Here is a 22,023-nt window from a genome sequence, read left to right on the forward strand (position 1 = left end):
GATGTTTCTTTGTTGCTCTGTATGAAATGTGTCTTTTCTGTGAGTGTTTTAAAGAGTTTTTCTTTATTTCTCATTTTCACCAGTTGGATTATTGAGTCTCAGTGTGATTTTCTTGTATTTATTCTGCTTGAGGCTTGTTGAGCTTCTTGGATCTGTGGGCTTGTAGTTTTCATCAAGTTGGGAAGATTTTCACCACTTTGAGTTTCACCAACCTCTGGACTCCTCGCCAGGGTGTGAAATCTCATACCCCGAGAGAATGCTGGAAGCCAATGAACCCTGCCTGTCAGAGTCTCTGTTTCACCCCCCTTGATTGGGCACCCTCGAAACCCATTACCCTGGATTCCCCCAGACAGGAACTGCTGCACCTTCTTGCAGCTCCTTTGGCTTCCGGCCCCTTCTCCCTCATCAGGCCCAGTGCATATTTGATGAGGTTATGACCGAACTTATCCCTAGCTGTCAGCCTGGCAGTCAACAGACGGGTCAGGGGCAGATCCTGAAGGAGACCCTGTTGCCTTTTTTGGGAGGTCCCTGCAGTGTCCTCCCATGTGAGGGGAGTGCTAGCCCCTCCTAGAGACGGGTGAGGCACCTTTGCAGGCTCTGGAGTTTCAAAAGAGTCTGGGGAGCCAAAACCTTCTGGGGCATCCACCTAGAAATCCCCACCCCATATGTCAAAGTCTTCCCAACCAGGCCCCTGACTTTGGTATAGCAAATCAACTGTGACCAACATACAGTCATCTTTGAAGCCCAACATCTCTAACTATTCAGTCCTTGTCCTGGGACCAGCTTTTCCTTTTCTCCCACTGAAGGAGACACGGGCCTCTTTATAAACTACCAGGAAGTTCTGGCCTTCACACTTAGTTTCAATTGTGTGTTAACTGTCTCCAACCTTTCATGATCCCTCTGTATGGTGTCAATGCAACCTAATAACAGTCAGATCACTGTACTGTTCTTGTATGCATCTTCTTTGTCCTCCCAAACACACATCCTTCTCAATCACCATACCAGCCACCATTCTCTCAATTTATTATTGGTGGAAGTTTTACCAATGGACTGCCACCTTGTTCAAGGCACCTGCATACAACCTGGGATGGGCTCCTCATTGCCAGCTGCTGGCTGCCAGCTCACTGCCGACGGCTGCTACAACAGTTATCAGAATGGTAGCTTAGTATCCCAGCATCCTTCAAAGGTGACCAATGAGGATGTTATTTAAAAAATGAACTCATGGATTTTAACATATTTGACGTGCTTCAACCCATCATAGTTACTTTTCTTTTTGATCCTCAAAATGTCCTTACTTTGGCCAGTGGGAGGCCCTCCAAATTGGCTAATGAATCCTCTGACGCATGCTAGAATCTTTGATAATTTCCTTGCTTTCTGTCGATAAGATGCTCCAGGATCATCTTGCATGTTTTCTGCCTCAGATCTGAACTCAGTCATTTTTCTAAGAAGCTATGGTTTCTTTTAGTAGGAAATGGCGCGTAGGAACAACAGTCGGTGCTAAGAGTACTCGTTGCTACTGGACTGGAGGTAGTTTTCAGACCAGTGCCGTCCACAGGAACGGTGGGCACTTCTCACATCTGCACCGTCTAACATGCAGCTACTAGCCGCGTGGGTCCCCAGAACACTTGAAATGTGGCTATTGCGCCCGAGGAATGGCACTTTAAATTTTATTTAATGAAAACGTCTTTACTGGGGTAAAATACACATAACAAAATTTACCATTTTAACCATTTTTAACGTACAGTTCAGCAACATTATGCACACGTCCATTGTTGTGCAACCATCACCACCGCCCATCTCCAGAACTTCTTCACCCTCCCAAACTGAAACTCTGTGCCCATTGAACACTAACTTCCCACCCCCTCCCCCAGCCCCCCCCACCTCCTTCTACTTTCTGTTTCTATGAATTTGACCCCTCTAGGGACCTCATAAAAGTGATTCCAACAATATTTGTTCTTTTGTGTCTGGCTTATTTCACTCAGCACAACATCCTTGAGGTTCAGCCATGTTGTAACATGTGTCAGGATTTCCTTCCTGAGGCTGAATAATTCCATTATCTGTATATATCACATTTTCTTTTTCCATTCATCCATTGATGGACATTTGGGTTGTTTCCACCTTTAGGTTATTATGAATAATGTTGTTGTGAACATTGGTGTACAAATATTTGTTCAAGTATTTAATTTTAATTAATTTAAGTATAAAAAGCCCTGTGTGTCCAGTGGCTACAATACTGGACAGTTCTAGACCTTTCAGTGGACAGAGATAAGAAATATGTTTTAAAAGAAAAAGATCATATTAATTCATACTAATATTTCCTATTGACACACAGGATTACAGATTTTTCAGTTCTTATTTTATATTTGTCTATTCTCGCCTGCTGAAAATACTGGTTCCTAATATTTTCATACAGCTTATTTGCTTTATCCCACTTTATATAACTCCAGAACAGCAATACCAACATTATTACTAAGACCAGGATTACTGCAACAATTTAAGATTCCTCCACAGCTCCTTTTGTCCTTGGGACGTAGTCTACTAGGTATGTACAGTCAAACTGTTGGGTTTAAAGTCACTTGAAATTATCCTTTTCTCTATGGTTAAGCCACCAACCTGACATACAGTTAGGTTCATTTGTTTCATTTTGTTTCCAATTTTTAGGAATTATTTTTTCCTATTTTGATTTACTTTTGGTTTTATAATTACACAGTCCCATAGCCAAATGTACAAGCACATTTAGAAAAATCTAGTTTCTACTCCTGTCCTCCTGCTTCTTGTTGGTAATCATTTTTATGTTACCTTTGTTTTCTTTTTTTTTGAGAAAGATTAGCCCTGAGCTAACTACTGCCAATCCTCCTCTATTTGCTGAGGAAGACTGGCCCTGAGCTAACATCCATGCCCATCTTCCTCTACGTTATACGTGGGACGCCTGCCACAGCACGGCTTTTGCCCAGCGGTGCCATGTCGGCACCTGGGATCCGAAGCGGCGAACCCCGTGCCCCGGAGAAGCAAAACGTGCAAACCTAACCGCTGCGCCACCGGGCTGGCCTCCATATGTTACTTTTTAATGTAAGAAAATACACATGCATGTATATTCTTATTGCCCGCCCCCGCCTTCTTAGATAAAGTACTTTACACACTGTTCTGAATGTTCTGGAGATCACTCCTGGCAGAACGTAGAAACAGTCCCCGTACCTGTCGCAGCTGTTCCATGGTGCAGCCACACCACCGCCTCCTCCATCCCCTCCTCTTGGCGACACGGGGCTGTTCTCAGTCTTTTGCTGTCCCTCCCTTCTCTAGTAGGAAGCGCTTTAACCATGAAAGTGGAAAGGCCCAGAGAAGGAAGCTAACAAGAAAGAAGCCCCACGACTTGGGTAGGGTGGGGAAGAGACGTACAATCCTCTTAGAAAAACTCTCTCGGGCTGGTATGGTGACTCAGTTCTGTTCCTCCAGTCCAGAGTCCTGAGAAGGGAAAAAACCTGGGCTCCACTCGGGGAGAGGGGGGCGGAGTGGCACGGTGAGACCTGCTAACTCCCGCGGCTCGCACAGACGCTGCGCTTTCTGTAAGGCTTAACGGCTGTGATGCAGCATCCCCGGCTCACCCGAAGGACTTCCCGGGCCTCTCCGTGGCAGAGGAGCCACTGGCTAACGCCAGCTCGCGGAGGCCGGCCGCCTTGCAGGTCACATGCAGGCGAGGTGCCGGAGGGCGCCGGGCTCCGCGAGGGCAGGGGGCCCGCCCGATGCGCTCGCCCGCCCGCGTCTCCGCTGCGCGCGCAGCCGGGCCAGGCAGGGGGCACAGACGCGGGGGCCGTGCAACGGGCGACCGGGCCTCGGACAGGGTGGCGGGGACCGGACAATGCGTCGGGGAAGCCCAGTTCGCCTCCCGCCCAGTTTGGCATAGTGTGCGGGTCTCCCATCTCCAAAAGCGAGGGGAAAAGCCCAATTTTATGTGAACTCTGCTATTTTTTAAAGTTGGGAACTAATCCGAACTTCGGCCGGCGTGGGCCAACCAGGGCAGGCGGCCTGGCGCCGGGTCCGGGCTGCGGAGCAGCCCTGGGCTCCCCCCCGCGGCGGCCTCGGCCCGACCCGGGGCGCGGGGGGCGAGCGGCGACCACGGGCGCCCCGAGCCCGCGCCTCCTGCTCCGGGCTCGCGGGGCCGCCTCCGCCTCACTGCGCCTGCGCGGGGACCGAGCCACCGCCCGGCGGGGGAGCGCGGCGCGAGCACCCCCCGCCCCCGGCAGTGGAGCTGCCCGTTGCCATGGAGACGCCCGTCCAAACCGCGCCGCCAGCCGCCGAGGAGCCGACCCCGCGCGGATCAGCCCGGAGGTGGGTCCGTTCGCCCGGAGCCCGGGGCTGGGCTCGGGGGCTTCGGCCGCCCCCCGGGTCAACGCCTTCGCCGCTGCCCGAGAAGTAACCGCTGATGGGGTCTCGCCCCTGTTAGCCGCGGGGACCCCTGGGCGCAGGTGCAGCGGGCTCCGGGTTCTGCTCCTGGCCGCGCAGCGATGTGGCCACAGCGCACTGCGAAGCGTTGAGCAGAACCCGAGGGGGAGGCTGGCGGTGAGCAGGCCGCATCCGAGGGTCCGGGCGGGGGAAAGGCCGGGTACCATTCTTGACTCCGAAGTCGCCCCAATTTGGTGTTTAAAAGGATAAGCTGTTTCTGGAAGTGGATAGGCCTCTCTACTTTTGTTTTCCATAAGCGAATACTCCTTTTCTCTGCTCACATCTGTGTATCTAGCAAACATTCCCTGAACTTCTGTGAGCCAGGCACTGAGTGAGGCAAGGCGTGAACCTGCTCGGGCATCCGCAGGTGGAAAGAATTCCCCGATAGGTCTTCTCTGCAGACGGACGGTGCACAAATTCACATGCACGGTTTGAAGACTGGCTGTAAAGCGAACATCGGTAGCTACTGCCCAAGTCAAGAAATAGAACCGTGCCAGCACCCGGGAGTCGCCCCACCACACCCCGGCCACGCGCAGCCCGTCTCCAGACCTTAGGCTGGCATCTGCGATTCTAAGTTCCTGGCTTCTCTTTAGTTCCAACACCTAGATATACACCTAAACAATATAGTCAAGTTTCACCTGTTTTTAAACTTTATATAAGTGGAATAATACTGTATGTATTCTTTTTAATTTTTGAATCAGTCCCAAATTTACATAAAAACTGCAAGTTGAGCACAAAAACCTTCTTTTCCTGAAGCATTTGAGAGTATGTTGTGTGCATGGTGCCCTGTCTCCCACAGATACTTCAGAGTGTGTTTCCTACGCGGAAGGACGTTCTCCAGCATAACCACAGCAGGACCATCAAAGTCAGGGGCTAACATGGACACGTCCTACGTCTAATTCTCAGCCCGAGACGAGCATGTTTTGCCAGTTGGTCCTATAAAGTCAGGAAATCAAAAGGATCCATCTGGGACCGTGCGTTGTACTGAGGTGTCATCCTGTTTCTTTAGTGTCCCTCAGTCCAGGACATTCCTCAGCCTTTCCTTGGCTTTGTGGCCCTGAGTCTTTGACGGTTACAGGCCACCTCCTTTGCAGAGAGCCCCTCCATTTGGGTTTGTCTGATGTCTCCTCATGGTTGGTTCCCATTATGTATCTTTGGCAGGAAAGGATGCCACGTGCTCACTTTCTGCTCATTCCGCCCTGTCGGGCGCCTCACGGTGGTCCGTCTGTCACGTTACTGATGATGTTTGCTTTGATCACCTGATTAAGGTGGTGTCTGTAGGCGTCTCCATGGGAATTTACTTTTTCTCTCTGTAAGTAACAAGTATTTTGTTGGGAGGCACTTGGAGGCCGTGTAACTCTGTCGTCCCCCCAGGCGTGATTTGGGTGGCTCTATGGTGGACACCTTCCCTGCCTGGGCTCTCATACCTACGCTGAACCGTCCCCCGTGGGGCTGGTTCCTCCCACTCAGGCTCTGACGTCCCACTCTGGGCCTCAACCCTCTTCCCCACCCCACAGCCATCCCCCTCACCAGTCAGGCTCTGACACCTGCTCGGGGCCACTGTGGATCCCGCTTCACCTGCCCCCCCCCCCCCAGGGAGCCTACTTTAAAAGTGAAAGGATGGGAGGAGGAAAAGCAGTTGATGTGCCTGGGTGCCTTCCTCCTCTCAGCTGTGTTTAAGACTCATCCACGCCACTGCACACAGCAGTAGCTCATTCAGCTTCATCACCGAATAGCCCCCCACAGGACGGAGCCTGCCGCCCTGTGGACGGCCGTGGAGTTGCTGCCATTATGAACGCTGCTGCTCCGTGAGGTCTCGCATGTCTCCTGGTATTCACGTGTTATGAGTGGAATTGTGTGTCTCCTCAAAAAAAACCCATCTGTTATTGGGGTCACCCCGTGGCATAGTGGTTAAGTTTAGCACGTTCCGCTTCGATGGCCCAGATTCGTGGGTTTGGATCCTGGGTGTGGACCTACACCACTCAACAGCCACACTGTGGCAGCAACTCACATATGAAGTGGAGGAAGACTGTCAACAGATGTTAGCTCAAGCCAATCTTCCTCAGCAAAGCAAAACAAAACAAACCCAAAACTCATATGTTGAAGTCCTAACCCCCAGTATCTCAGAGTGTGACTTCATTTGGAAATAAGGTCATTGGGGATGTAATTAAGGTGATGCCATGCTAGAGTAGTGTGACCCTTAATCCACTATGGTGGGTGTCTTTATGAAAAGGAGGAATGTGGACATAGACACGCACAGAAAGAGAACCTCATATGAAGATCACAGGTAGGCTGCCGCCGGCAGGGAACTACCAGAACCAGGAGAGAGGCCTGGGAGAGATCCTGCACTGTGCTTCGGAGGAGCCTGGCCCTGCCGGCACCTTCATTGCCAATTTCTGGCGCCCAGAACTGTGAGAGAATACATTTCTGTGGTTCTGACTCCCAGTTTGTGATACTTTGTTGTGGCAGCCCCCGGGAAACCAACACAACATCCAGGAGTTTCTGTGGGGTACGCACCTCCAAGAGGACTTGCTGAGTCAGAGGGTACGGTGGGCAGAATAATGCCCCAGAGAGGTCCGTGTCCTCATCCTTGGAACCTGTAAATAGGTCAGGTTACGTGGCAACAGGGAATTAAGGCTGCAGATGGAATTAAGGTTGTTAATCAGCTGACTTCGAGGTGGGGAGAATGTCCTGGATGCCCCAGGCATGCCCACTGCAACCACAGGGTCCTTATAAGTGGACAAAGAGTCAAGAGAGCGAGCCCGAAAGGTTGCAGCGTGAGAAAGACTCTGCGTGAGGTTGGTGGCTTTGAAGATGGTGGACTGGGACCTTGAGCCAAGGAATGTGGGTGACCTCCAGAAAGTGGAAAAGGCAAGAAAATGAATTCTCCCCTCCACCTCCAGAAAGGAATGCAGCCCTGGTGACACCTCGATCTTAGCTCAGTGGGATGCATTTCAGACTTCTAACCTCCAGAACTAGAAGATAATACACTCGTGTCAAGTCACTGAGTTTGTGGTAGTTTGTTCCAGCAGCAATGGGAAAGTAATGTAGAGTGTATATTTATATATTTTTAACTTTCCTAGATAATGCCGAACTCTTTTCAAAGTACTTGTCCCAGTTTTCACTCCCACTGTTAGCGTGCGAACGTTTCCGCTGCTTCGCGCCCTTGCCAGCACCTGGTGTTGTCAGGCTTCGAATGTCGTACCAAGTCTGATGACTGCGTAAGGATAGTTCCTGGTGATTCTAATTTGCATTTCCCTAACTACAAATGAGGTTGAGCAACTTCTAGTTTATCACCAAGAAATGGTTTATCCTTCAAACCAGGATTCTGCTAAGGGTTACAGGGGCGCTGTCGGCGATGCGGGAAGACAGGTGTGAATGAGGGCCACCCCGCTTACTGGCCATTTGAACGCCCTTTATAGTAAAGTGCCCTGTAGTGTCTTGCGTTTTGCTGTCGGGCCGTCCGTCTTCTGCACTGGTTTGTGGGTGTTCCTTGCCTGGTCCGGCGGGGAACCTGTTGGGTGAGGTGTTGCATTTGTCTTCTGCTTTGTAGTTTTGTTTAAGTTTCCTCAGGGTGTCATCTGGACAGGAGTTTTTCATTTAAATGTATGTGACTCTATCAGCTCTTCCTCTTGTGTGTAATGCTTTTCATGTCTTGTTGAAGAAACCTTGAGGGGCCAGCCCAGTGACATAGTGGTTAAGTTCCCGTGCTCCACTTTGGCGGCCCACGGTTCACGAGTTCAGATCCCGGGGCTGGTCCTACACACCACTCACCAACCCATGCTGTGGTGGCAACCCACTTTCAAAACAGAGAAAGATTGGCACAGATGTTAGCTCAAGGACAATCTTCCTCACCAAAAAAAAAAAAAAAGGAAAAAAGAAACCCTGAGATCATGAAGATGCCCGCCAAAAGTAGACTTTTGCTCTTCACATGCAAGTGTTTAATCTATGTGGGACTGCTTTCTGGGGTGGACGCCCAGTTTCTCAGCGTGTTGACTGAAATGTCCGTTCCTTGCCCACTGCCCCACTGCTTGCATGTACGCACACACACGCACTCCTGCGGGATTTTGGGGCGGTTAGTGAGTCTATGGAGCAATTTGGAGAGTTGGCGTCTTCACAACATTGTCTCCAGTCCTTGAATGTGGACCTCTCCATTCATTTATTTATATTGGCTTTAGTCTTCTTTTAGACTTTTATTACAGAGAATTTGAAACTCACAAAAGTGGGGAAAATGCTAAAATGAGCTCCCAGGTGCCCATGACCCGCTTCAGGAGTCATCGGGATCCTACCACTCCTGTTTCATCTGCTTCCCCTCACCTTTAGTTTTTGGTTGATGAATTTGATTTTATTTATTTATTTTTTGCTGGGAAAGATTTGCTCTGAGCTAACATCTGCTGCCAATCTTTCTCTTTTTTCCTCCCCAAAGCCCCAGTACACAGCTGTATCTTTTTTAGTTCTAAGTCCTTCTGGCTCTTCTACGTGAGCTGCCGCCACAGCACGGCTGCTGACAGACGAGGGCTGTGGTTCCACATCTGGGAAGCAATCCTGGGCCACCGAAGCAGAGCACACAGAACTGTAACCACTAGGCCATCGGGGCTGGCTCTGGTTGATGAATTTTAAAGAAAATCCCAGGTATAATATTTCACCTATAAATACTTCAGTATTCAACTCTAACAGATAAACACTTATTTTTAGCATAACCACAAAATCATTATCAACCCCAACAAAATTTAATTTAATTTCTTAATAAAACCTAACACCAATTTGTGTTCATTTTCCCACATTATCTCAAAAGTGTCTTTTAGGGGCCGGCCCCATGGCCAAGTGGTTAAGTTCATGTGCTCCGCTGTGGCAGCCCAGGGTTTCACTGGTTCGGATCTTGGGCACGGACATGGCACCGCTCATCAGGCCATGCTGAGGTGGCATCCCACATGCCACAACTAGAAGGACCTGCAACTAAAATATACAACTATGTACTGGGTGGATTGGGGGAGATAAAGCAGGAAAAAAAAAGTGTCTTTTACACTTGCTTGCTTGAATCAAGATCCCACATTGTGTGTGGTTGACTTGTCTCTTAAAGCCCTTTTAATTTAAAACAGTCCCCCCCTTCCTTTTTTCCCCCATGACATCCATTTGTCAAAGAAACTGGGTCATTTGTTCCCTTTATTTTTTATTTAGATCTCCTTTTTTTGTTTTTTTTTTTTGAGGAAGATTAGCCCTGAGCTAACATCTGCTGCCAATCCTCCTCTTTTTGCTGAGGAAGACTGGCCCTGAGCTAACATGCATGCCCATCTTCCTCTACTTTATATGTGGGACGCCTGCCACAGCATGGCTTGCCAAGCAGTGCCCTGTCCGCACCAGGGATCCGAACCTGTGAACCCTGCACCGCCAACCTGGAACGTGCAAACTTAACTGCTGCACCACCGGGCTGGGCCCCAAAGAAGTTAATTTCTAATGCAAGTTTGCTAAGTTTTTTAAAAAGTATAAATGGAATGTTGAATTTTAGCAATGCCTTTTTCTACGTTTATTGAGTTGATCATATAACCGCCTCCTTTGGTCTGTTCACGTGGGGAATTAAAGGGATCCCTAATGCGAAATGAACCCATCTCTGTCGTGATCTGTTGTCCTATTTGTGTGTTGCTGGATTCAGGCTGGTAATACTTCCCTTTGGACTTTTGCGTCTGTGCTCCTGGGTGAGGCTGGGCTGCCGTTTCCTTTCTCTACTTTGGTAACAAAAGTTGAGCGAGCACCATGACATAAGCGGGGGGGGGGAGGGGGGACCTCCTGGTTCCCTTCCTGGAAAAGCATGTGTGAGACTGGAACGTTTTGTACCTCAAGCGTTTCATAGGACTGAATAGCAAAGCCTCTGAACCTGGAGTTTTCTTTGTGGGAACATATTTGACTATTAATTGAATTTCTTTTATGTTTATGGGAATTTTCAAGTTTTCTATTTTTTTCTTGAAATAATTTTGGTTAGTAGTGTTTTTCCAATAATTTTTCCATTGTCTCAATTTCCAAATTTACTGCCATAAAGTTGTTCATGACATGTTTTTGTTTTTTTAATGTCTTTTGTTCTGGTATGGATTATTTGTTCCTTCTCTTTTTATTTATTGGTTTCATTAGAGATTGTTAATTTTGTAAATATTTTAAAAGTACAAACTTTTGGCTTTGAGGAGCATCTCTATCACGTTTGTTTTTGTTGCATTAATTTCTAATCTTTTTTATTTTCTTCCTTCCACCTTTTCTGGGTTTATTTTGCATTTGTTTTTGTAACTTCTTAGTTGGATGTTGAGCACATTGATTTTTAGCCTGACTTCTTTCCTAATCTCTGTTCTGTCTGCTTTACCTACATTCAGTTGGGTATATAATATCTTCATTATAAGTCAGTTCAAGATATTTTATAATTTCCATTATGATTTTTTTTCTTTGACCCATAAGTTATTTAGAAGTGTATTTCTTATTTTCCAAAAATAAGGTGGATTTATAGTCCTCTATTTGTTACTGATTTGGGCTGATTACTCTTGGTCAAAGAATGAGCTAAGTAGGGGGCCGGCCTCGTGGTGAGGTGGTTAAGCGTGCACATTCCACTTTGGGGGCCCGGGGTTTGTCAGTTCAGATCCTGGGTGCGGACGTGCCACAACTTGGCATGCCATGCTGTGGCAGGTGTCCCACATATGAAGTAGAGGAAGATGGGCACGGATGTGAGCTCAGGGCCAGTCTTCCTCAGCAAAAAGAGGAGGATTGGTGGCAGATCTTGGCTCAGGGCTAATCTTCCTCAAAAAAAAAAAAAACGAAGAAGCTTTGTATGATTTTAGTCCTTTGGCATTGATTGAGACTGCGTTGGGCCCAGCACACAGGTTCGTCAGTATTCCGTGCACGCTCTGAGGGAGCGCTTGCCGTTCTGCTGCTGCTGTTTGCGTTCTGTGTGTCCACAGGGCGCGACCTGCTGATGATGCTGTGTACATGGGTGTCATTAAGGACTTGCTTTATCTGGTTTTGCTGTCAGTTCCTGAGAGAAGTGTGTTAAAATTTCCCACTAGCATTTGTACTTCTGGCTTTCTCCTGGTTCTGTCAACTTTGCTTTTCTTATTTGGTGGCCGTGTTATTGCGCACGGCTGGGTTTAAAACTGCGCTGTCTTCCTGGTGCGCTGACCGTCTGGCCAGCCGCGACCGTCTGCACCACGCAGCCGCTGCTGCCTCGAGCGTTTTGTCTGTTTCTAGGTGACTCCGCCAGCTTCCCAGTCAGGGTTTCTGCAGCCACCTTCTCCGGACCTTTGGCGTGCAGTGCTTCTGTGAGCTTGCGCTGCGATGTCTCTCACAGGAGGGAGTCAGCTTCTTCTTGTTGCTGTTGTTGGTTTTTTAATCTAATTTGATAAGATCCTGTTCTTTAGCCTGGCCATGTAATCTGTTTATTTGCTTGCCTTCACTTAGATTTTGGCCTGATAATTTCTTATTTTCTTGTCGATTCTTCAAGGTTCATGAGACAATTAAAATACAATTTTACCCAGCTTTTTGGCTGTGCCGTGGCGGCCGGCATGCGGGGTTTCGGGGCTCGTTTTCCGCCTGAGGGTCAGTCCTCACCTCCGTCCACAGCCAGTTACCGCTCACCCTTCCACTTCCCAGCCTCTGTCTGGTTCAAACTTTCTCCTCCCGTTTGCCCTGTTTTTGCAGAGTGGTGTGTTGGAAAAGCTGAACCCTTCGCTGTCGTTTTGGTGAGAATTTAAGAGGCAGCAGCAGAGGCCCCCTGTCTGGAGCTGCCGTCTTTTTAACTGGACGTTCAAATAGCATGTGGTTTAGAGTGATCGTCTTAAAGGAGCTGTGTGTGTGACGTGCCACCTCCCATCAGACTGTCGTCTGTTGAGACCGCGAGGAGCACTGGGGCCCACAGCTCAGCGCAGACCGGGCTTGACCACCTTGTAAATGTCCCCTGAAGGCCCTGCCTTCACAGATCAGCGGGTTCGCAGATGTTTTCCGGCGGGAGGAATGTTGTCGGTACAGTATTTCAAAAGAAGCTTTAAAATTCTGCCTCTGAGGACTTGAATGCACAATTGTTTGTAGCATTTAAAAAAGTTAACCACTGGCATTGATTTATTAATGATTTACCCAGGAAATGTTAGGCTTTGAAAATATTTTTCAGTGAATTGTTCTGAAGCAATCGCTAAATTAAGCAATGAAACAAGCTCGTCTACCGTTGTAGCATCTCGTGCATAATATCAAGATTCTGCACCTAAGTTCTACACAGGCAAGCGGGAACATTCCCAAAATGATAACCACAATGTAACGAATATTTTGAAATTCCTTAAGAATTGTTTTTGAACTGTGGCTGTGTGGTGTGTTACAGAGAGAACATTAACAGGCTGGAACACGCACACGTCTTAAAGTTGCACACACCTGTGTAACCGTCACCCAAAACAAGCTACCGAGCGTCCCCCGCCCCCACCGTCCCCACAGCCCTTCCCCTCGGCTCCACTGCCTGCCTCTAACCCGGAAACCACCAGTGCGTCTGGTTTCTACCCCCGTCCATTAGTTTCGCCTGCTCTTGGTCTTGGTATGTCGTCTTCTGCGTCTGGCTTCCTTCATTTGACATAGTGTTTCTGAGATCATCCATGTTGTTGTGTGAACCAGATGTGGTTCTTTCTTACTGTTGAGTGTTACTCTATTGTATGAATGCACCGGAATTTGTTATCCAGTCTCATACCCATGGACGTTTGGGTTGTTCCCAGTTTGGGGCTGTTACGAATAAGATTGCTGTAAACATTCCTGTGCAAGTTTTTTTGTGGCTGTGTTTTTGTTTCGCTTGGGTAAATACCTAGAAACAGGATTTCTGGGTCATATGGTGAGTATATGTTTATAACATTTAGTGTTATGATTTAGTATTTAGTCTTTTTGATTTTAGGCATTCTAATAAGTGTGTGGTAGTATCTCATTGTGGCTTCACTTGCCATTTCCCTCATGACTAATGAGGTTGCACAAAGTTTCATGAGCTTACTGGCCATTTGTATATCTTCTTTTGCCGTGTCTGTTTTAAAATTCTTGCCCCTTTTCAATTAGGGTTTGGGCTTTATGTTGTTGACATTTAGGAGCTCTTTGCATATTGTGGATACAAGACCTTTGTCAGATATGTGTGTGCTGCAAATATTTTTTCCAGGTCTATGGCTTATCCATTTTCTTAATGTCTTTTTATAAGAAAAATTGTTAATTTTTGTGAAATCCAATTTTTTAGGTTTTTAAAAAAAATCTGTGATCTTGTTCATCTATGTTTTGTAATAATTTTCTTGTAGCTAATTTCTGCCCTCAAGATGGAAGAAGATGCTAGCCTATTCCCTGAAGGGGAGCTTTTGGACGGCGTCCCACTCGTGGAAGGTGGTAATAAAGGTCTTCTCATGAACAGCACACGTTTCAGCAGCGAGGACGACAGACAGCGTGCCTCCCAGGCACCCCTGACGCCCTTTTTCAGAGAGACTACATCGTTGAAACACGTATTTTCTCTCAAAGAGGGAGCTTATGATATTCTGTCTTTAACTGAAAGAATAATAAATTATGGCACAGAATTTTGAAGGTGGCAGACCAGTTTTCTAGTTTCCAATGTCTCGATTGAGAAATCTGATGCCATTTTTATCCCAATCCTTTGAATGTGACCTATTTTTGTTTTCTTTTCCTGGAAGCTCTTAGATTAAAAAAAAAAATCTCTGATGATATGAAATTTTTCTAAGCTCTGCCTTAATTTGGGCTGGTGCTGGGCGCCAGGCAGGACAATTCGATCTGCAAGCCAATTTCCTCGGCTCTCAGCCCACCACCCCGGCTGCTGTTTCAGTGCTGTCGTCTGGTAGATTAGATGCCATTTGCTCACAAACTTCCCCTCGTCTAAAATCGTGCAGCCTCCCCTCGTCCACCGCCTTCCCTCTCCTCTTCTCCTTGTGACTGTGGATTGGTGCCTTTTAGAGCCCCTTTTCAGTCATTTCTACTGAGATTTAATGAAAGAGTGGGAGAAACCCAATAGTTCAATTTGCCATGTTTTGCTGGAAGTCTGCAGGGATTCTCTAAGACAATAATTAGCAAACTTTTCTTGTCAGGGATCCCCTTTACATTCTTAAAATTTATTTAAGACCAAAAGAGCTTTTGTTTATGAAGGTTGTATCTTTCAATGTTTACTGTATTAAAAGTTAAAGCTGTGAGGTTGGCCAGGTGGCGCAGTGGTTAAGTTCTCACGTTCCACTTCGGTGGCCCGGGGTTCACTGTTTTGGATCCCTGGTGTGGACATGGCATCGCTTGGCACGCCATGCTGTGGTAGGCGACCCACATATAAAGTAGAGGAAGACAGGCATGGATATTAGCTCAGGGCCAGTCTTCCTCAGCAAAAAAGAGGAGGATTGGCAGCAGATGTTAGCTCAGGGCTAATCTTCTTCAGGAAAAAAAAAATTAAAGCTGAAAATTTATATTTATTTACTCACTTAAAATAGCAATGATGACCCTGTTATATGGAGCAGACAGAGTCTGGTTTAATGGAGACACCTGGATTCTCACATCGGCATCTAGTTAGTCTGTTGTGATATCACATGTCATGTGGCCCCTGGAAAACTCCGCTGTACACTTATGAAACAAGAGCAAAAAAGACAAATAATGTTTTAGTATTGTTACAAAAATGGTTCTGCCTTTGCAGACGCCCTGAAAGAGTTTTAGGGAACGCCCTAGGGTGCCCTGGACCACACTTTGAGAACCACTGCTCCGAGATGCCGTCACCACGGCTGCGCATCAAGTCTGAGGTGTAGAGATTTGTCCTCGAACTTTAGACTTTAACGTCTAGGTCTGCTTTCTCTGTGTTTAATTCTTGCCTCCATTTCTAGAAAAAGACAAACTAGACGATGCAGAGTTTGAGGTGGAACCTCTTCCTCTGGAGGCTGAGGGCCGAGCCAACTTGGGATGCCACAGGTAATGCACCTGGGCAGCGGCTTGCCTCCACGGAAGGTGGAGGTGGCACGGGGGTAGGTCACGGGGAGGCCATCACCGCACCACGGCAGCTGGTGTCCTTTCTTCATCAAGTCCACAGAAAGAGCAGATCGCTGATGCTGAGGGAAGGAAGAAGAAAGCCACCGTCCAAGAGAGAATGGAGGCACTGTACCTGCGGAAGAACTTGAGCCACCTGGATAAGCTGCACGAGGAAAAGGATCTTTTCATTCAGAAAACGAGGTGAGCAGTGGTCAAGGTGAGGAGGGCCCAGGTGAAGGGTGCGGAGGTGAGGGGTGCGGAGGTGAGGGGGGCCGAGGTGAGGGGTGCGCAGGTGAGGGGTGCGCAGGTGAGGGGTGCGGAGGTGAGGGGGGCCGAGGTGAGGGGTGTGGAGGTGAGGGGTGCAGAGGTGAGGGGGGCCGAGGTGAGGGGTGTGGAGGTGAGGGGTGCCGAGGTGAAGGGTGCGGAGGTGAAGGGTGCGGAGGTGAGGGGTGCGGAGGTGAAGGGTGCGGAGGTGAAGGGTACGGAGGTGAGGGGGGCCAAGGCGAGGGGTATGGAGGTGAGGGGCACCAAGTGAGGGACGCAGAGGTGAGTGGTGGTTGAGGTGAGAGGCGCAGAGGTGGGTGTGGTTGAGGTGAGGGATGGTTGAGGTCAGGGGCAGTTGAGGTGAGAGGCGCCAAGGTGAGGGGTGGTTGAGGTGAGGGGCGGTTGAGGTGAAGGATGGTTGAGGTGAGGGCTGGTTGAGGTGAAGGATGGTTGAGGTCAGGGGCAGTTGAGGTGAGAGGCACCAAAGTGAGGGGTGGTTGAGGTGAGGGGTGGTTGAGGTGAGAGGCGCAGAGGTGGGTGTGGTTGAGGTGAGGGCTGGTTGAGGTGAGGGGCGCCAAGGTGAGGGTTGGTTGAGTTGAGGGGTGTTTGAGGTGAGGGATGCAGAGGTGAGGGGTGGTTGAGGTGAGGGACCCCGAGGTGAAGGGTGGTTGAGGTGAGGGCTGGTTGAGGTGAGGGGTGGTCGAGGGGAGCAGTGGCCGAGCTGCAGAGAAGCTGGAGACACGGCCGAGCTGGCCCGTTGCCGCACCCCACTTCACTGCTGCCCGTTCCCATCACCTCTTTCTCGGCGTGAGTGTGGATGATGATTTTGCTGAGCGATTTGAAAGCCAGTTGCAGACCTTGTGCTCCTTACCCCTGAACACATCAGCGTGTCCTGAAGGAATAAAGTTTGCCCACAGCCTCAGCCCCGGGATTCCGCCTGAGAAGGCTCAGAGTGTCCCCCTCGTGTGGCCGTGGAGCAGCTCCACGCCGCAGTGTCCTGCCGAGCCTGCGTCCTGAGCCCAGTCTTGTCCAGGCCCACACGCTGAGTGTGTGGTCCTGTCTGGTCTGCGTGCTCTAGAACGCTGATGAGCGGCTGCGGCCGGGTGCCCTTTGTGCAGCCGTCCCATGCCTGCCACCCCTCTTGCGGGGCCCTGCATGTGCCTGAGCTCAGCGTTTGTGCTGGTTCCTGTTGACTCCCCTTTGCGCTGAGGGCACACAGGTGGCCCCCTGGCAGGGTTTTCAGAAGACAGATGGACAAGGCCCTGCTCCCGCGCTGATTGTGTTAGAGGAACCCCTGGAAAAGATGAGGGACCGCGACCCCTGGCCTGAGTGAGGGGGAGCTGGAGGGAGATGACCCCAGCGTCTGTGAGGGGGCCTGGGCCTCGCCCCCCGGTCCCACCCCCTTCCTGAGTCCAGGAAGAGTTGGGGCACCCTGGGAGAGAGAGGCAGAGGGACTGGATTTCAGGGGCCGTTTGTCCAGATTCTGGCCTCAACTTTCAGAGAGGAGCTGCGTGCTTGCCGCCAGAGGATGGATCTCATCACCAAACAGCAGGAGAGCATGGCGGCCAAGGTGGCTGCCGAGAGAGAGGCCAACAACACGTAGGTGGTCTGCACTGGTCACCAGGCGGGGCGGAGTCAGACTGTGCGTGAGGCAGGCGACCACGGGGCAGGCCGGTGCGCGGCAGACGGGCGTCTGTTCACCAGATCCTGCCGTGTGAGAGCACTGGCTGCATTCAGGCGGGCGAGGGAGCAGCTGCCAGGGAAGGCCTCCTCAAGGAGGTGACCTCCAGGCTGGGAACCGGGTGACAAAAACAAGCTAACATGTGGCAATGGGGAGGGAGCATTCTGGGCAGTGAGCATGTCTGTGTGAAGCCCCGGGAGCTGCCCACAGGGAAGGGCTGGTGCCAAGGGGACAGTGTGGGAGGAGGGGCGCATTGGGGTTAGGGGAGGAAGCATTGGGACTGTCTTTGCCTTGAGCAACCAGCAAGCGATGCAGGTGGCAAGACAAGGGGACAGGGCCAGGCGGGAGGAGAGCACATGCTTGCAGATCCACTTTCTCCGCACAGCCAGGTCCTCTGGTCAGTGTCCCTCTAGGCCGTTCTCACGGAGACAGCTCTGACCACTCCTGCCCTTAGAGGCAAGGTCTTGGGGGACATACACCTCTCTGTCCTGCCTGTCCCACCCCCACCACTACCATTTGTCCCAAGGTCCCCACGACAGGAGTGTGTATCGGAACCTAACGGTGTGGGGACTGGGTACGGTCCCGAGAGCCACACGTCCAGGAGCGAAGTGGGAGGTGAAGTAAGAGAATCCAGAGTGGGCTCAGAGCCCAGAGGGGCTCTCGGGGGCTTATTGGCCGCCCCACTCCTCCTAGTCATTCGAGAGTGCGCTGGGTCCTTCCTGGGCCGAAACCTGGACTGGCCTGCTGCTCCAAGGGGCTGGCAACCGGCGGAGTCTGCTCCCTGGTCCTTGAAGGAAGATGAGAGGCCAGAGCAGAGCTGGGGGCTGAGGGGCGGGCTCTCTGGTGGCAGCGGTGCGTGCACGTCCACTCCCTCTGATCAGTGAGAATGGTGCACGAGAAGCCCTTCTGGACGCACGTTCCTGCCTTCCCTGTTGGCCTCTTGAGACAGATTTCTCTCTTGAAAATGAGGAGGCAGGTGGAGGCATCACCAAGCCTCAGGGGAGACCTGGGCGGAGGCTGCACGGGGCTCTTGGTGAGGCTGAGGCCCTGACGGGTGTTGCCGCTTTTCCTCCCGTCTCTGTGGCACTGCAGTGCAGCCGTGGGCCGCCTCCAGGCAGCGTCCAGACGCCTGAGCATGGAGCTGGAGAGCGAGAGAGCCCAGCAGCAGAAAACCCAGGCCACGCTGAAGGAGAGCGAGTGAGTGGGGGCAGGCGGGGCAGCGTGGCGAGGGGGTCCCGTCCGTCAGGCGTGCTCAGCCTCAGCAGCTCGCTGGTTAATCCCGGGTCTGAAGATGAAGAATGAAACCTTGGACTTAACTCTCAAGCTGAAATTGAAAGGGAGCTCGCTAAATGAAGTCGTTGAGAGGCCGGGAGTCCACATTTTGGGGTGGCTGTCACCTTCCCCGAGTTTGTGAGCTCGGGACGCATGAGATCAGCTTCGTTTCCCATTTGCTGCCCTTCGAGTTTCCGTAGAACAACCAGAACCATTTTAAAAAAAATGCCTCACAACTTTTCTAGAAGCATCTCCCAGAAAGGAGACTCCGGCATTGTTTTAAATGTTTTACTGGTCAGAGTTTGGGTTATAAACATCAGAATTGCCTCTAGCTAGTTTAAGCAAAAAAGGGCTTTAGTAAGGGGTATAGGCAGCTCCCAGAGGGGCTGACGGAACCAGAGAAATGACTCCGGGCTGATCCCAGCAACAACTCCCAAACGCATAGCCCACCGGGACCCCTGGGGACCTGGTGCCCTGGCCAGAGGACCGGGGAGCTTGTGGCCAGGCTGCCTCATGCCCCGCTGCCCCGCACCGAGCCCTGGCCAGTCTTCCCTTACCCCCTGGCGCTGGCCGCACACGTCCAGGAAACGTGCTTCTGAGCCTTCCAGCCCGGCCGCACGGGAAGGCACGAAGGGCTGGGCACAGCAGCCGGGGTCTCCGAGGGCCCCCCCTCTGCCACGAGCACCTCTCTCACAGCGGCCAGTGACACCCTGCCCCCAGCTCGGCCAGCTGGTCAGGCTGGAATCAGCCTCAACTCATTTCTCTTGTAACTTAGGCGCAGTCCGGCCATCTCCCCGCCGTCCTTCGGGCTCAATCGTGAGGAACCCGCCATAAACCGATGGAGGGGGAGGGAGAAAGGCGCAGATGAGGACGGTGGCTCTGTCCTGAGCAAGGAGGACTGAGGGTGTTTGCGGTCCTCGTTCTGACAGCTGGCCTGGAGGCGGGACTCCCCTGCCAGCACCTGAGCTGGCACACCCCGGCTGGGCTGCTTCCTCGGGTTGCTGTGCTCATCCCCTAACTTGCTTTTTGATTGAGGTCACAATAGTTTATAATGTTGTGCAACTTCGGTTGTACATTCTTATTTGTCAGACACCATATAAATGTGGCCCTCCACCCCTGTGCCCACCTCCCAGCCCTCTTCCCCTGGTAACCACTGAACTGTTCTCTTTGTCCGTGTGTGTGTTTATCTTCCACACATGAGTGAAACCGTGCGGTGTTTGTCTTTCTCAGTCTGGCTTATTTCGCTTAACATAATACCCTCAAGGTCCATCCGTGTTGTTGCGAATGGGGCAATGTTGTCCTTTTTGTGGCTGAGTAGTATTCCATTGTGTATATATACCCCATCTTTATTCATTCATCAGTCAATGGGCACTTGGATTGTTTCCATGTCTTGGCTAATGTTAATGATACTGCGATGAACATAGGGGTGCACGTGTTACTGTGGATTGTTGATTTCAAGTTGTTTGGATAGATACCCAGTAGTGGGATAGCTGGGTCACGTGGTATTTCTATTTTTAATCTTTGGAGGACTCTCCATACTGTTTCCCATAGTGGCTGCCCCAGTTTGCACTCGCACCAGCAGTGTATAAGGGTCCCCACTTCTCTACACCCTCTCCAACATTCGTTGTTTTTTGTTTTGGTGAATGTCCACTAACTTTTTCAAAAAACTTTTTAATTTTGAAATAATCAACCTCACAGGAAATTTGCAAAAATGGCACAAAGAACCCCCATGTCCCCTTGACCCCAGTGACATCCTTTACAGATGAGTGTCCCACCTGGGGGGTTGCCTGGGGTTGTCCCAGCTCCAATCGGGGACCCCTCAGTGCTCCACGACACTCACAGCCTTGACATTTTTGAAGATTAGGGACCAGCAAAGGTCCCTGACGTCGCTTTGTGTGATGTTTCTGTGCGACTGTTGGCTCGAATGCGCCAGATGACGCAGGTCCTCCCGAGGATGCGTGACGGTGTGGGGTCCTGTTTTGGGGGGGCTCAGATTGCTTGGCTGGCATGATGTCTGCAGTTTCTTCAAGGCGGAGTTACACTTTTCCTCAGGAAATTAACATGTAGATACTTCGAGATTGGAAAATCCAAACCTCATCCCCTTCCAAGCGCTGGTTTTCCTTCGTGGATGTTTCTTGCCTGAATCAGTTGTTTGATGATGGTTGTGAAGTGCGATCTCCTGATTCATCAATTCCTTCTAGACACACGAGTTAGCTTTCTCCTGTAGAGAACAACCTGCTCCCCTCCACGTTTATTTACTGTCAGTGCAGGCTCTTCGGTTTCTCCTTTATTCAAGGGGCTATAATCCATTCCACCATTATTTATTTGGATGTTCCAGTCACCCCAGATTTGCCCAGTGGGGCCTCTTTCGGCTGCCTCCTGTGTCCTTCAGCATGTCCCTGTTGTCCTTTTAGCACTTTCTGGCACAACGACGTGCTCCCAGCCCCCTATTCATTCTGGCCCCAGCCCCGGACCCAACCAGTGTCCGAGGAGCCCTGGTTCCTTCCAGAGAAGCACGGAATTTAGGAACCTAGAGCTGGGTGCTGGCTGCGCCCATGGCTGCCAGGGCGATGCGGCAACCAGGCCCTCGCAGTCGGCAGAGCTAGGAAATACGTGCGCGCCTCTGTCTGTAGTGAAACCATGAGTTCACGTCTGGAATTCCAATTCCAACAAACCGAGCTTCATCCATCCTCTCCATCTGTGTCTGCTCCTCCCTTCTCTGACAGCAAGAAACCTGCCTCATGTTGACCTCGGCGTTCTCACTGATTTCTCCATCCCTACCTGTGGCCAGTCTGCTGACCCCATCCAGCTGCCGCCTGCTCGAACACTCGTCTCCCGCGACCCTGACCCAGCAGCCTGCCTGCCTGCCCTCCTCACACAGGCCTGGCTGCTGCCAGAGGGTCCATTCACTTACTTTATAGGCAACGTGAAAATGCATCCCGACCCTCGCTCCTAAATCTCCTCAGTCAGCAGTCTCCACCCTGAGGCAACCACAGAGGTGTTCTCTGTCCCTTTGTATTCAATGTATTGTGTGCAGAACCTCACAGTGTGGACTCTGCTGTGCCTGGGCTCTCTGCTTGGCACAACGAGTCTGGATGCTGCCATGTCCTTGTGTATCAGGAGTCTGGATGCAGCCGTGTCCTTGTGTGTCAGGAGTCTGGATGCAGCCGTGTCCTGTGTGTGTGTCAGGAGTCTGGATGCAGCCGTGTCCTGTGTTTGTGTTGGGAGTCTGGATGCAGCCGTGTCCTGTGTGTGTGTCAGGACTCTGGATGCAGCCGTGTCCTTGTGTGTGTCGGGAGTCTGGATGTAGCTGTGTCCTGTGTGTGTGTCGGGAGTCTGGATGCAGCCGTGTCCTGTGTGTCAGGAGTTGAGCCCAGAGA

At 50.7% G+C, this 22,023-nt stretch overlaps 2 protein-coding genes across 13 annotated transcripts in view; one reads left to right on the forward strand and one right to left on the reverse strand.

Annotated features, from left to right (window-relative positions):
- Positions 1-3,334, reverse strand: part of GABRD (gamma-aminobutyric acid type A receptor subunit delta) — a 28,562-nt gene extending 25,228 nt beyond the window's left edge. Inside the window, exon 1 of one of the 2 annotated variants that reach the window (XM_044769490.2) lies at positions 3,196-3,328. In XM_044769490.2, the coding sequence (XP_044625425.1) occupies positions 3,196-3,319 (124 nt within the window). In that variant the 5' untranslated portion in view covers positions 3,320-3,328. Of the gene's footprint in view, positions 1-3,195 lie in introns of both variants that reach the window. The other variant, XM_044769491.2, reaches the window with a different exon arrangement.
- Positions 3,335-3,582: 248 nt separating this feature from the next.
- The window catches only part of CFAP74 (cilia and flagella associated protein 74), a 75,401-nt gene continuing 56,960 nt past the window's right edge, over positions 3,583-22,023 (forward strand). For 2 of the 11 annotated variants that reach the window (XM_070511307.1, XM_070511305.1), the window contains exons 1-6: positions 3,583-4,326; positions 13,722-13,806; positions 15,285-15,369; positions 15,481-15,627; positions 17,191-17,289; positions 18,464-18,568. In XM_070511307.1, the coding sequence (XP_070367408.1) occupies positions 3,583-4,326; positions 13,722-13,806; positions 15,285-15,369; positions 15,481-15,627; positions 17,191-17,289; positions 18,464-18,568 (1,265 nt within the window). The other 9 variants (XM_044769479.2, XM_070511310.1, XM_070511306.1 and 6 more) reach the window with 9 other exon arrangements.

Source organism: Equus asinus, chromosome 5 (genome assembly GCF_041296235.1).
Source record: "Equus asinus isolate D_3611 breed Donkey chromosome 5, EquAss-T2T_v2, whole genome shotgun sequence".
In the NCBI taxonomy this organism is placed as follows: Eukaryota; Metazoa; Chordata; class Mammalia; order Perissodactyla; family Equidae; genus Equus; species Equus asinus.